The sequence below is a fragment of the Hypanus sabinus genome, chromosome 3 (genome assembly GCF_030144855.1).
Source record: "Hypanus sabinus isolate sHypSab1 chromosome 3, sHypSab1.hap1, whole genome shotgun sequence".
Lineage (NCBI taxonomy): Eukaryota > Metazoa > Chordata > Chondrichthyes > Myliobatiformes > Dasyatidae > Hypanus > Hypanus sabinus.
In genome coordinates, this window is record NC_082708.1 from 36,968,324 (window position 1) to 36,983,468 (window position 15,145).

The following is a 15,145-nucleotide window of genomic DNA, read 5'->3' on the forward strand; positions in this document are numbered from 1 at the left end:
GATCTGAGTGCTCATCGGTCCACAGCAAGAGAAATTGTCTACAAATGGAGGAAACTCAGTTCTGTTGCTACTCTCACTGCTCTGCAAAAAAAAACTTTGCTGCTCGTCTTAAGTTTGCAAAAGACCACCTGGATGTTCTGCAATGCTTCTGGGGTAATGTTTTGTGGACAGATGAGACAAAAGTTGAACTTTTTATCAGAAATGCACACTGCTGCGTTTGGAGGAAAAAGGGCACTGAACACCTACAGCAAATCCTCCTCCCAACTCTGAAGCATGGTGGAAGGAGCGTCATATCAGAATCAGGGTAATCGTTCCTCTCATATGTCATGAAATGTGTTTGTTTTTGCGGCAGAAGTACAGCACAACACATAAAATTACCACTGTACATTGTTGTTTTGATTTGCTAACATTAACATCATACAAGTCAACTTGCCTTCTGCAGATCCACCCTAAAGGTTTAAAATGACATTAACCCAAGCACAGTGTGTTCTTATCTTAAGCAAATGTAGACTATTTACATATTATAAATCTTCTGACACCACATTTGTTATTTCTTTCTGTGCCTTGTGGCACATCGGATGGCAAACTTGCCATTCCTTTAATATTTTTGTCTGCGTTTTTCTGAGGCTCAACACTCAACCCAGCACAGGTGGGAAGTGCCCAAGGAGCCGGCCAGATTCAAATCTGGGACCACTTGCCTCAAAGTCTGGTGCGGATACCACTACACTACCAGCTGGCTGACACTATACGCTTTTCTATATTATCTTGAGTTCATTGTTTCGCTAATTATCTGAATACTGTGTTGGTGTAGAGATTGTTACCAATACTGTTGAGAAGTGTGACAAAAGAAACTATTGCTGTCAATATAGATGTTACTTTAATTTAAATGTAGGAGGAGAGCATTTGTCTCTGAATACCAGATCTGGAGTCACATGATGATTAAAGAACATTGATTAAATAAACTGAAATTTACCTGCAAACAGTTGTAAAAATTATTTTATATAATAAAGACAGTTTATGGTGGTCTCTGGTCCAGATGCAGTCTAATGGGACTAGGCATAATAATAATAATAATAGTTTGGCATGGGCTAGATGTGCCAACTGACCTGTTTCTGTGTTGTAGTACTCCATGATCACATAGAATTTCTCCTTCGGTAAGAGCTACTTGCATTCACAAATCAAGTTTTGTACTAAGTTACGCTTGTGTATTCCCTTGTCTTCCAATAACACACTGGAAAATTATATTCAAGCACGATTAAGTGCCATGTAAGCTGAATTCTGCATAAACATCAAACTGTGTTAATGGAGGTCTGAAAAATAAATTGAGAACACTGGAAATAAACAGCAGGTTATCAAATTCTGAAAAGGGCAGGTTATTGCTTGGCTGCAAATGCTGCCTCTCTTCACAGAATCACAATGATTACAGCAAAGAAGAGAGCCGTTCGCCTCACCTATTCCATACCAGTTCTATCAAGTGAGTCCTATTCCCTAATCTTTCCTCAGTCTTGTCAAACCATGTTGAACCTGCTGAGTATTTCTGATATTTTGTTAGCTTTATGTAAAAATCATGTAAGCTAACAGCCAAGATTCTGTTTTTTAAATCTTAATTCTCGCAATACAGCTCAGAAAAATGATCAATATTCTGGTTTATTGCAGATTCCCAGTTTCCAATTGACATTGCTTCTGTGAAGAAAGATCATGATTTTCTTGACAAAGATTTCATAGAACCACTTTGTAGGTAAGGAATCAAAAAGCAGATATCCATTTATTCAATATAACTAAGATGAGAGTGCTTCAACTTGAATCAAATACCAATTATGTGCTCATCAATTCAGATGTTATTATGCCAATACACACAATTTTCTGGAAAAGTAATGACACAGAAATCTCTTTCCACAAAATCATAGTGTGGATGTACTATTTCTTAATTTCTTGAACTTCTGGTAATGCCCCTGTCCTCCACCATTTCCCATTCCCTCTCTCCATCACCTTATCTCCTTATGCCTGCTGTTACAAACCCCGTAACTGGGTCACTTACCAGCAAAGATAGAGAGGTCCGTTGAAGTCTGACGGTACTATTTTTAACAGTATTTATTGATAAAGAGACACAAAAATAAGATCAATGCAATCATACAGGTAATATACGTCGTCAATACTAAATCTAAAAGCACGGGTATAATAATAATCAATAAGAAATAGCTCTAATGTTCTCTAGGGGATAATGTATTGTCCGATGGCAATATAAAAGTCACTGTTAGTCCGTTCAAGCTGCAGCATTTTGGGGTTGAGAGAGAGACGGGTTAAACTTGCCCAGTTCTTTTATAATGCCAATCCTTCAAGTCGTGGGGAGTTGGTTTCCCCATTGTTAGCTAAAAGCCGTTTTTCCGTGATAAAAGCCACCGGTTCCAGGGCAAGTGGAACCAAACGCATGCGGCCTCCTCCCAATGGCTTCCGCTATTACGGGATCGCTAGCGTTTCTTCTGGTGCGTCTGAGGGGCTGTTCCCACAGACCCTCTTTTATCCTGACTCACAGGGTCTCAGATGTCAATCAGGCTGGGGTGATGCAATCCCTCCCTCAACCAGCCCGCTTTGCCTGAGGGCTTCCACGTAGCACAGTATTGCAATACACAAGTTCATCTTCAAGAGACAATGGCCGTGTCCCATTGCTTTATATCGCTGGGGAACAAGACATTCCGCACATCTCTCTCTCATTTCCTGGATCTCCTGACCCAAATCAATAGTGATCTTGCGATTCTCACAAAGGAGGGGGCTATCCTGCATCTTTTGGCCCCTCAGAGCTGTGGTACATTCATAACACTGCCATCACCTCCCTCTGGTGCTCCTCCACCTTTTCTTTCTTCTGTCCTCTATCAAACTCCCCTTTCTTCAGCCCTGTAACCAACTTCCCAGCTCTTTACTTACACCTCCCAGTTTCACCTATCACCTTGTGTTTCTTCTCTCCCCCCCCCCACCCCTGCCTTCTAAATCTGACCTCATCTTTTTTTTCTCCAGTCCTGATGAAGGGTCTCAGTCTGAAACATCAATTAGACTCTTTTCCAGAGATGCTGCCTGGTCTGCTGAGTTCCTCCAGCATTTTTGTGTGTTGCTCATTATTACTATGCTGTATTTTTCTTTTAATGGATTATAATTAGTTGATGCGCAAGTGCAGCGAGCAGCAATGTAAATGGAAGTCTGCTGGGTGGAAGTCTGATTTTTCTCAGCAGTGTTTTTGTATCTACATTAAGAACTCAGATAACAAAGATTTGACTGTTTGCTAGGCTCGACAGATTACATTTTGAGCACAAGTCCATATACACCAAATGGCTCAATCAATTTCTGTAATTATATATAAAAAAAACCCAAAGAACGGATTAGTAATTATCCTCAGAAAAGATAAGGGCACTGTAATTAACATCATTCATGCTCTCTGTGAGAAGACTTGTATTAGATCTTTATTTGTCATGGTCTATGAGTCACTCTGGCTCACATAGGTCAGGTTCTGACATTTCCCCCCTCCTCTTTATGTTGCAGATACTGAACTTTCTATCCCAGAGAAATATAAGATAATAATTAACTCTAAAATCTCTATGTTCCTGCACTTGATTTCAAACATTGAATCTAGGGTAATTGCTTTAGCAGCTGCTGTTGACATGACAACTAGGATGCATAACACATTCAGCTTTATCAGCATCATCTTGTGAATAGAAGAAATGTCTTGGGGCGATTATGGATGCTAAGACTCTACCCATTCTGGCTTCTCTAATCCAAGTACAGAAAATCCCAACAGATAAAAGGAGATGCTGTATATTTTAAAGTATTAATCTGAAAATCCAAATTAATGTGAATGGAACTACCACTCTAACCTTTTATCTTTGTTATAGATTTTGCTTTTCAAAGAGCCCAGAAACTCAAGTGAGGCTTATTGTCAGACGAGGAGGAAATCAGTAGCTATAACTTGACAGGGGCAGAATTCATTAGCAAAAATTATCAGATATTGTCCATGTGTTTTTATCGATTGAGTGTACAAAATTGGCTGTTGCAACACAACCAACACTAATATTATTGCAATTTAACTGGCCATCACCATTATAATCAAGCAAGATGATCTTCCTCCTCTTTGACCACAACCACTATGCCCTTGAGTAATATGTAGAATATTTTTTACTGTTTCTTGCTGGAGCATGCTTTCCAGCCAGAGTTATAAATACCTAATTCCGTCATTACAATTTGCACTCGTGAATGAGCTCTGATAATTAACAAGGGAAATTTGTTTTGTCAGTCTGCAGGTCTAAAGTGAATCAACATTTGCTGATTAAAAATGCTAGTTTGCCAAGCATTGCTGTAAATATCTAAATTTGTTGCTGATACAGGAACTTGAGAATTTAGATAATTTCTGACTGCAGCACAAATTTGACAGTGTAGTGAGAAAACCATCGTGCTATTAAATCGAACAATGTGAAGTTGGTGTCATTAACAAGAATTAAGAGATCACTAATAATGTAAAATAAAATAAAAGCCTTCATGGGATTTTGAGGGAGGCTACAGGAGGACTTAGACAGATTTGGAGAACGGGCGAAGAAATGGCGGATGGAATATAGTGTTGGGAAGTGTGTGGTCTTGCAATTTGGTAGAAGAAATGAAAGGGTTGACTACTTTCAAAATGAAGAGAAAATGCAAAAATTTGACATGCAAAGGGACTTGGGTGTCCTTATGCAGGATTCCCTAAAGGTTAATTTGCAGGTTAAGCCTGTGGTACGGAAGACAAGTGAAATGTTAGCATTCATTTCAAGAGGACTAGAATATAAAAGCAAGGATGAGACCTTATAAAGCACTGGTGAGGCCCTACTTGGACTATTGTGAGCAGTTTTGGCTCCTTTATCTTTGAAAGGATGTGCTGAAACTGGAGAGGGTTCAAAGGAGGTTCATGAAAATGATTACAAGCTTGAATAGCTTGTCGTATGAAAAACATTTGATGGCTCTGGGCCTGTATTCGCTGGAATTCGTAGGTTCAATGAGGTCATCCTTCATTCCTATCGAATGGTGAAAGGCCCTGCTAGAGTTAATGCGGAGAGAATGTTTCCTATGGTGGAAGAGTCTTAAGACCAGAGGACACAGCCTCAGAATAGAACGGTGATGAAGAATTTCTTTAGCCAGAGAGTGATGAATCTGTGGTATTCTTTGCCGCTGGCAGCTATATGTTTATTTAAGGCAGAGGTCTTTATGTTTATTTAACATAAGGCAGAAGTCTTTATGTTTATTTAAGGCAGAGGTTGCTTGATTGGTCAGGGCATGAAAAGATATGGGAAGAAGGCAGGAGATTGGGGTTCAGAATAAAATTGGATCAGCCAAGATGAAATGGCAGAGCAGACTCAATGGGCCAAATGGCCTTATTCTGCTCCTACGTCTTATGGTCTTATTATTTTTATAAAATGGATGGCAAGTCAAGTGGATGCTAACTGCTTGATCAAAGAGCTGAGTTTTAGAGGAGCATAAACGAGGAGGTAGTGCAGGTGAGATGAGTGAAGAGATATCAGGCAATGGATCTCAAAGCAATTGGCAACATGGCTAAAGAGAAGGAAGAAACTGATGCTAAAGAAACTGTATTTTGTAAAAGAGGGTTGTTGAGATGAATGATTTTACAGAGACAGAAAAAGGAATTTTAACACAGGACAATCATTTGAAATTGGAGGCTTAGTCAGCTGAAAGTCTTATTTAGGGATGATTTGCTAGTGGATGAGCAAGACTTGGATGTGGATGGTGTGAAATTATGAGCTGCTCTGTGAAAGGGAGAAGGTACAAGGATGATTGGTGCTCTGAGGATAATAGGGGAGCTCCAATGTGTTTGAAGTATAATGTGGGCATTAAACTGCATCACACTGTACTTGAAGTGAAGTGGAAAATACAGCTTGCAAGGTTATTTTGCCAAAAGCACAGGAGCAAAAATGAAAATTATTTCTATTAAAGAGTCTGGAGTTGATGGCTGTATTGTGTCAATTTTTTCCCCCCTCTGAACAGATAGATAACATCCTGTGGAAGTAATTTTCAGCTTAATCACTTCAATCTCTTGGCCATGTGATTGTGTGTCCGTTGTGAAGGAAATGGGTAGATCATGTTAACAGTTGGGCAATTCAACTGCTGGAAGATGATCTGAGAACGCAATGTAGAATCCAGAGTAAGCTGTATTTTGAAGAATACTAGGATGTTTTTTCATGTATCATGGCCAATAACCTTTCCTCTGAATTAATCTAGCCATAATCAAGACTTTAGTGCAAATTGGCTGCTGCCTTTTCTACATTAAATCAGCAAAAAGATTTCACATTTGTTTTCTCGGATGCTTGAGCTTTGCACGTCGTTTGGTTTTAAAGTTTGCTTTCCTCTCATTGAAAAAAGAAGTTGCTTCTATTCCTCAGCACTGGTAAATTCTATTGACTTGGTTGTGAATTTTAATTTTCATTTATGACTGTTAGAACAAAAACACAATTAATAGTCACGAGCAATGCAGTTCTTTGGAGCACCTTAAAAGGGAAAAATACACAATGTAAATCGTATTCATTGAAGATGGAACTCAGGATCAGACCCTTCAGTCCACAAGATCTGTGCTGAATATGATGCTAAATTAACCTAAATTTCTCCTGCACACACGATTCACGTTCTTCCATTCACTACTTATTCTTCTCTAAAAGCCTCTTAAACAACACTATTGTATCTGCATCCAACATTACTCTAGGCAGTCCGTACTAAGCAACTATCACTCTCTGTAATTTTTTTAAAAATCTTGCCCAGTGCATCTCCTCTAAGCTTTCTCTTTTTCATCTTTGTTAGTTTTTGATATTTCTACCCTTGAATGAAGATTCTATCAATTTTATGAACTTCTATTAAAAGAATGCAAGCCAAGTTCGTCTAACCTCTCCTATCTCATGCCCTCTAATCTAGGCAATATCCTGTTCAGCCTATTCTGTACCCTTTTTGGGGTTTAAAAAAAAACGGCATCCAAAAACTGGCACAGATCAACCATGAGGATAGCCTGCGAATTAAGAAGCTCTGTGTTACAGGCCTGTTTACCCTGCTGCTCCACTGAGTTTATTAAAATGGCAACACACACAAAATGCTGGAGAAACACAGCAGGCCAGGCAGCATCTATGGAAAATTGTAAACAGTGGCCATTTCATGGCAAGATTCTTCATCAGGACATGACATCTAGATCTTTGACTCCTAAAATTTTCATTAATTTGTACCTTAATTACTTATTAATCTTGCTACAAAAGCTATCTAATAATTGATAGATTCGATATCTTAAATAATTGCCAGTCAGTCTCTTCTCCTACCTAGAAAGTAAATAATTCCATCTGGAGTTTCAATCACCAAGTTATTAAAAAAAATTAAACCTCTTTCTCCATTTTCTATTTTTGTTACTCGCAATCTTTCCTTCCTTCTCTCCATGTTTTATGTATCAAATTTGTCCTTCAATATGCAATTGCTCCTTGTCCTTGCTCTGTTTTTTTTCAGTCGTTCACATTGGTTATCAGAACACATTCTTTTCATTGTTCACCTAGGTCTTTGATGACATGTTGATTTTATAGTGATGTTATTGTCTCTCATTTTCTGAAATGAATAATATTTTCAATCCTGTACATCTGGCGAAGGATGCATCTGGCAAGATATTGACTGAAACATACTTTGCCCACCTGATTCTTAAAAAGAGGTTTGAAATTTGATTCTTGTGCCAGCAAAGCATCTTCAAGGTGGTAGGGAAAAGAGTCATGTAAAAGTAAACATTTAAGTACTTGCTTGATTCCAGTAGCAAAGTATTTAATTGTTCCATGTTAATCTTTCTGGCTGCTCTGCTACACAGCTGCTCTCCTTGGGTATTATATCACCTCAACTTGATCTATCCAGAAATGGCTTAATTTGTGCATTTCTGAATGGTGATGATCCCAGAAAGACCACAGTGGTTTGATGGCTGGACTACGTCCCCATCATTGTTTACAGCAATCCTACATTGACCGGTGATGAACTGAGCTAAGAGCCTTGGTAGCCTGATTTTACTCATGTGTTTTGACCTGAATATGCACTTCTGGTACAGTGTAAGAACTGTGCTTACTGTTTTAGTCAGCCTGGACTTGATATTTCATTGAGGCATTGCAGTTTATTGCTCAAACAATCGGTACTTTCTATACAGCCAGACAGCACCCATTAAAATCAAATTTGTGCAAAATATTTTTGTTGTCTACTTTCAGGATTACTGTCAATATTTTATACTCAGTATAATGATACTGGTATGAAGCAGAAAATGCTTGGAATATACAGCTTTTTTGATGTGTACAGTATTAATATTAACTCAGTAACTGTCAGTAACCTTAAGTAGTTGTCAATCTTATCCTGATTCTTAAAAATATCCCCTTTCAATCTGGCTGTAGTAGTGCAAGTTAACAGTCAGAAATTTGTAGTTCTTCATTTGTGATCATTGTGATCCAAAATTACATAGTGAAGCATGTAGTGAATTGTCAATATTCAGGTTACAGGTTTAAAGCTCAACAAACAGGAGTTATTTACTGTTTTTCTTTACTAGCCTAGAATACTAAATCAATTGTGCCACAGCACCAATGATGGTTTATCAGCAGCACTGGTTATTAACAGTGTTGATGAGGAATTGTATGGAATAAGCTGGATATTGCGAGTCTCTGTGAGACTGAAGGTGTTCACTATTAAAAATAGAAAGGAATATCTAGTGACCAGAGGCACATGGTTGAAGTGCAAAAATCAGGAAGTTGTTGACAAGGATGCCTAAATTTTCCCAGAAGTTGCTCAGGAATGTTATGTTGTCATTAAAATATATGGAATGACATTAAGCAGCAGGGTTTCCAGTTATGTACACACAGAACTCATAAGAAAATGAGCTATCTATCTTTGTCCATCCCAGAGCTGGAATGGTGAATAGACTCATTTCTTGACTGTCAGCCTCTCTACCACTGAAGCTTTAAGCAGTGTGGAATCTCATTCTTCCAAATTATTGGAGATTTTAATAATGTATGCCTCTAATTTTCCCTTCTATTTCTCTTAAACCAACTTCTCACTCTCTCTCCTTACACTGAATTAGAGCAGGGGTTCCCAATCGTTTTATGCCATGGACCCCTACCATTAACTGAGGAGTCTGTGGACCACAAGTTGGGAGCCTCTGAATTAGAGAAACAAAACAGCAGATACTGGAATTTGGAGTATAATACAATTTGCTGAAGGAACTCAAGTGGATCAAGCAATATCTGTGGATGGTGGGGAGGAGAAATCATTGAAATGCGCAAGACACAAAGCATTGACTGTTCCCTTCCTGTCCTCCTGCAGATACTGCTTGACCTGCTAAGTTCCTCCAGCAGGTTGTTCGTTGATGTTGAATCAAATCTTGCTGGCATTTCATAATGCAGACTCTGTGTACAATGCAGTTAACAATTCTTTATTCTGATTGTTTGGGAAGATGCACAGTTCACTGCCTGTTCACACAGGTCCCAGAAGTGTGAACTAGTCTTCACAAGGGCAAATGAAAATGACACGTACATCCAGTAGATACGTTTTGTGATTAGTATATTTAGCCTGTGAGACTGCTTTCAGGATGTGTTATTGATTTCAACTATAAAATACTTTGGGAGAGATAAGAACATGAAGTTTCTCAAGCGCAGTGCTAAATGGGTTAATCTCACAACAAAGAGAAAGAAACCAGCCACAAAGACTTGCAGTGGTTGCAAGAGTATACAGAGAGAAGTACATGAAGTGTCTTGAGAAAGAGGACATCCTGTATAAAGTACATTGAAGTAGCATGCATAAGAAGGTGCACACTGTCGTCAGCAATGTGATCATTTATCTCTGCAATTAGCTAGACCCCAGAAACATTCCAGGCGGAGCATTGCCTGTACTTGTCAAAGTTATCCATAGTTTCTTCCAAAATTTTCCTGATATTACTAAACCTTCCATGACAAGTGCTGATGTGACATTCTTTCATTTAAAAAAAAACTAAATTAGCATTGAAGTTGTGTCTTCCAGTATGTTGGAATATCTTCAGCGACTTTATTGAGAACTTAATCACTGTCGTAATGCCAATAAACAGAGCAGTTTATTTGTATGCAGCAAGATCTCATAGATGCGATAAATGATCAGGTCACTTTTTTTTTATAATTGAGGGGGAAAATATTAGACACAACAAAATGAAGAGCTCCCATATTTAATCTGTGAAACTGCAAGTACTTTGTGTCTACCTGAAAAGGTATTTGTAGCATCAGAGATTAAAAGTTCAAGATCTGATCTGAAAGACAGCATCTGGTAGAGTGTCCCACAGGAGTGTCTTTCTAAAATACAGCCTCAAGTCACTGGGGTAGGGCTTGAATTTGCAGCTCTCTACCTCTGAGTGTCTACTGAGTCACACCTGATTCTAATCTGGCCGCAGAGGTGGACTGCAGGAGGAACTTACTTGCTTTTTCTAATAGGGTCTGTATATCACATAACCCAGGAGAGTACAAGCAGCCAGGAATGGGCTTCTGATTGCTCATGGCTGAACTTGTCTGCCATCGGGTAGTAAGTGATGCTGGTTTTGCCAGTGTATCTGCTTTGGTTGAAACCTTCACTTCTCTAATCACCAACTTCGTTGGTCATGCAGTCACAAAGGGCCAGAGAGTGGACAACCCACTGACATCCCAAAGTGATAGGTTCAATATCTTGACGGGATAGATGAAATTGTTAAATTCTGACCACCCTACCATTAACCAAGGGTTTTGTGGACCCCAGGTTGGGAACTCCTGGACTAGACTGAGGTGGCACGGTAGGGCAAGAGTTAATGATGCTGCCTCACAGCTTCACTGACTTCAGGTGCTGTCTGTGTGGAGTTTGGTCCCACATCCCAAAGCCTCACTGGTAGGTTAATTGCTAAGGAAATCAAAAAAAGGGAAGTTGGTGACCATGTAAGAGGATGAATTGCAGGAAATTGGGGTTATTCTGATGGGAGTTGGCACAGACTAAATACCCATCAAGTTACAATATCCACTGCTGTTTGCAGTGTGCTTTACAGTCTTTCTCTACAAAAGTGATCTGAGTGAGGATGTGTTTTTTGTTGACAAAGGCAATGGGCAATGCTTCAGCATTGCTGTGAGGTGGGGAATTATTCAAGAAAAGTTCATCTGGCACATACTTTGTCACCCAGGCCACAGAACAACCCCACCTGGGTAGTTGTCACACCTTCAGGGTGAGGGGTAGATGAACTGCGTGTGGAGAGGGGCAGATTGGAACTCCTTTTGAGGGTCACTCTCAGATCCTTTGCCTCTGTTATTCTGACCACATGCTGATGTTGGAATTCAGCAACAATTTCCTGCTTTTGTGGGAAGTCTGGGTGCTGATGCCATGGAGAGGAACCGCACTGGGTGAGAGTCAGAGGTACCTGGTAATTAGAGGTTCCTGGGAAACTAAAAGAATGTACTGTTGAGGCTTTAGGAGGCATTAGTCAGACTGCATTTGGAGTATTATGTGCAATTTTAGGCCCAGTATCTCAGGGATAATGTGCTGGTGTTGGAGAGGATCTAGAGCAGGGGTTCCCAACCAGCTTTATGCCAGGAAGCTTTGCCATTAACCACGAGGGTCTGTGGACCCCAAGTTGGGAACCCTGGATCTACAGAAAGTTCACAAGAATGACCCTGGGAACGGAAGTCTTTGTATGATGGCTCTAGGTCTGTACACAATGCAGTTCAGAAGGATGAAACCCCTCAAATGCTTAAAATGCCTGAATACACTGGACATGAAGAGGCTATTTCCATGTGTAGGAACTGAAGGTAGAAATTCAGAATAAAGGGATAGGCCTTCAGAATTGAGATGAGATAGATCAATACAGCCTTTCAGCCTAATGACTCCATATCCATAGTGCCAAGCTAGCCGCAGTTTCCTGCATTCAGCTCCTATCTCTTCAATCCCACCCCTGCATGTAACTATCTAAGTGCTTTTTAAACAATACTACTATGTCCACCTCAACCATATGAACCTTCTAACAGCTCATTCTATATACCCTCTGCATTAAAAGCAATTGCTCTTCAGATCCCTTCTAAATCTCGCTTCTCCCACCCTGACTCTGTGCCCTCTAGTTTTGGTCTTCCTTACCCAAGGGAGAAGATTGTTACCATCTAGCTTATTAACGGTTCTCATCATTTTTTAATGTTTCTCTAAAGTCACCCCACATTCTGATACATTACTTAAGGAATAATGATGTAATTTGGGATATAAATTTAATTTCAAGATCTTGACAGTTTTGATACCCGTGGTATAGGTACATGATACAGGCCGTGACTTGGCCACTTCTCAAAATAACTCTAGGGAATGGTGCTTCATTTTCAGCAGGAAAGCCCTTTGCACCACAGGGAGGTGGTTGGGAACCAGCTTCAGGGACCAGATTGTGGCTGTGTCAGTGCATGCGTTAGAGCAACAAGTGCACACAGCCCTCCACCAGCTGAGGCCCCACGAAACATGTACTGTACCAATGTGCTCAATCAACAGTCTCAATCAGGGCAACTTCACTGATATTCCTGGTCAGGACTATAGAGGTTTATAACACTGTAGCACCAAAATAAATCATTTTGCTTTGCCAAATTATGAGGGATATAGATAGAGTAACACAAGCAGGGTTTTTCCACTGAAGATGGGGTGAAACTATAACTAGAGATTGAAGGTCAAGGATGAAAGGTGAGATATTGAAGGGAAACCTGAGGAGGATGTTCTTCACTCAGGGTGGTGGAAGTGTGGAATGAACAAGTGCGGAAGTGGTGGATGTGGGTTCAGTTGCAACATTTAAGAGAGCTTTGGATATACACTGTACATGGATGGATGGGAGATATATCAGAGAGTTATGGTCCATGGCAGAATAAGAGTTTCTGTGCTGTAGAGCTCTGTGACTCCATTGCTGAAGACAGTAGTCTTCACTGAATGAATGGTACAGTATGTGAATTATTAATACCTACAGTTACTCTTGTGTGAACACCTTAATATTTGACATCAATTCTAATGTCCTTACAAAGTGGTTCCCCAGGAAGGGAAAGGCAGGTCAGTACATACAAAAGCAATTTCTACCCCAGATTTGAACAAACTTATTTTCCAGAGCAAAAACAAACTTATTTGCCCATCAGCAAAGATTACTTTTTTAAGATGACGACTGAATGTCAGTTCAGATGAAGGAGGCTTGATAACTTTTCTACTGCCACCTTCAATTAAATATTTCTGTAACATATTGATTTTCCCTCTTATATTAAAAGCACATGTGCTGGAGGAACATTTCCTACCCACCTGCAGATAATGAACACTGAGCAGACCTGTACTGAAACATGCCTTTTGATTCTGTGTTTTATATTTGGTGTTTTCGCTCATTTTTGTTGCTGATTCCACTTTTTTTTCCAGCATGGGAGGTGGTGAAGAGGTTTGGTTTTTCTTTGAGCAGGTTGGTTCCTTGTTTCATGACCGTCTATGTGGAAGACTAATTTCCAGGTTGTGTACTGCATATGTGCAGTGCTTTGATAATAAATGTACTTTGAATCTTTGAACCACCTATCTCCTTCTAGCTATCCTCCTTTTTATTCGGGCACCTTCCTCTTTCCTTTCTGGTCCTGAAGCAGGATCTCAGCTCAAACAATAACTGTTTGGATACTGCCTGACCTGCTGAGTTCCTCTAGCATTCCCTGTGTGTTGCTTTGGATTTTCAGCATCAGCAGAGTTTCTCATGTTTGCGATTTTTTTAAATAAGCCAGCTTTAAATTTCTCTCTTGCTGTGATTTTAAATCGATTGCTGCAAAACCATAGACATGCTGCCACTCCACCCCCCGCCCCACACTTAGTGATTCCTTAAACACAGGGAATGGTACTCACAGCAGGCGAGCTGTTCCCTTCATTAGTGTGTGCACCCTCACAGCTCTTTGTATTTGTAATATTTCACGGCACACAAACGCACCGCCAAACTGCACTTCAGGGAGGTTTATCGCAGCAGTCACAATGGCATCTGCAACAAAGAGAAAGCATCTGTCTTTTTATCCATCCTTTCATATAAAGCTTTATTTTTATTCTAATATTGACTCAAAACACCATATTTGGGAGAATTATCTCAGACTAATAATAATTTTATTAAACACATCTGAATGTGATGAGTTCTCAGGAGATGCGTCTTACACACAACCACAATGTTTATTCCGTTCCAGTAACCAGTTTACACTGATTTTATAGGGTGCTAAAAGTGTTTATGATGACATTGATCTGTCTGAGTAGCTTAGAGAGGTGTGCCAATCAGTTCATCATTTCTGATGTTCATCACACGCTCAGTAAAGGCGATTGCCACTTAGTTAACACTCAGTTAATCGATTAGACTGACCTTGGTAGGAACATGGCAACCACAGACTCTGAAAGGCAATTGGTAGGAAGAACAATTGACATTAACAGCTGCAGTTGAAGTGAGGGTATCAGCTGATCAATATTTGCTAAAGGTATAGGCTAGAGAAATCCACACCCACACAGTGTTGGTGCGTAGAGTACCTGAATAGAATGGTAAGTAGGTTGCCTTATCAGAGTCTCAGTCATCAGTCATCAGACTGATGTACACAGTCCTGTCATCTGAGCTCAGCCCATCTATCTACAGCATAAAATGGTACAGTAGAGCTGAAATCTTTCCTTAGTAATTCACTGTTTTTTTGGAAATGGAGGATTATGTCTTGCAGTTAATATAATAATTATTTGCCTTGATGTTTTCTTTTCAGTCCCAGCTTTAGACATAGTAAGTGAAGGTATTTGCAGTGAAAATGGAATTTTAATATACTGGGTTTTGGTTGATTTACAGGCGACTGAATACATTGAACAAGTGCACTTCTATGAAAATAGATATAAGCCTTCCCAAGAAAAAAGTAAGGACATGTTTCTTATTTAATTTCCTATTGGCATGTGTAGCTTCAGGCAATGTTTGGTTTTGTAAAGAATAATCTTAAAATAAGCTATTCATGTACTATGGTGTTAGAAGTAGCATACTGCTTATGAATAAGGTCAACAACAATTTTGTAGCAATTGGTAAGCAGCTTTGCAATTTTCAATAGAAACTTTATATTTCTTAAGAGTCTGTAAGACAGGTTCTACTGTTTTTAGAGTTGCTGTT

General features: G+C 39.6%; 1 protein-coding gene across 9 annotated transcripts in view; it reads left to right on the forward strand.

Moving 5' to 3' along the window:
* The window catches only part of LOC132391196 (stAR-related lipid transfer protein 13-like), a 414,973-nt gene that overhangs the window by 359,031 nt on the left and 40,797 nt on the right, over positions 1 to 15,145 (forward strand). For all 9 annotated transcript variants that reach the window (XM_059964081.1, XM_059964085.1, XM_059964080.1 and 6 more), the window contains 2 exons: positions 1,657 to 1,738; positions 14,837 to 14,900. In XM_059964081.1, coding sequence (XP_059820064.1) covers positions 1,657 to 1,738; positions 14,837 to 14,900 — 146 coding nt within the window. The remainder of the gene's footprint in view (positions 1 to 1,656; positions 1,739 to 14,836; positions 14,901 to 15,145) is intronic.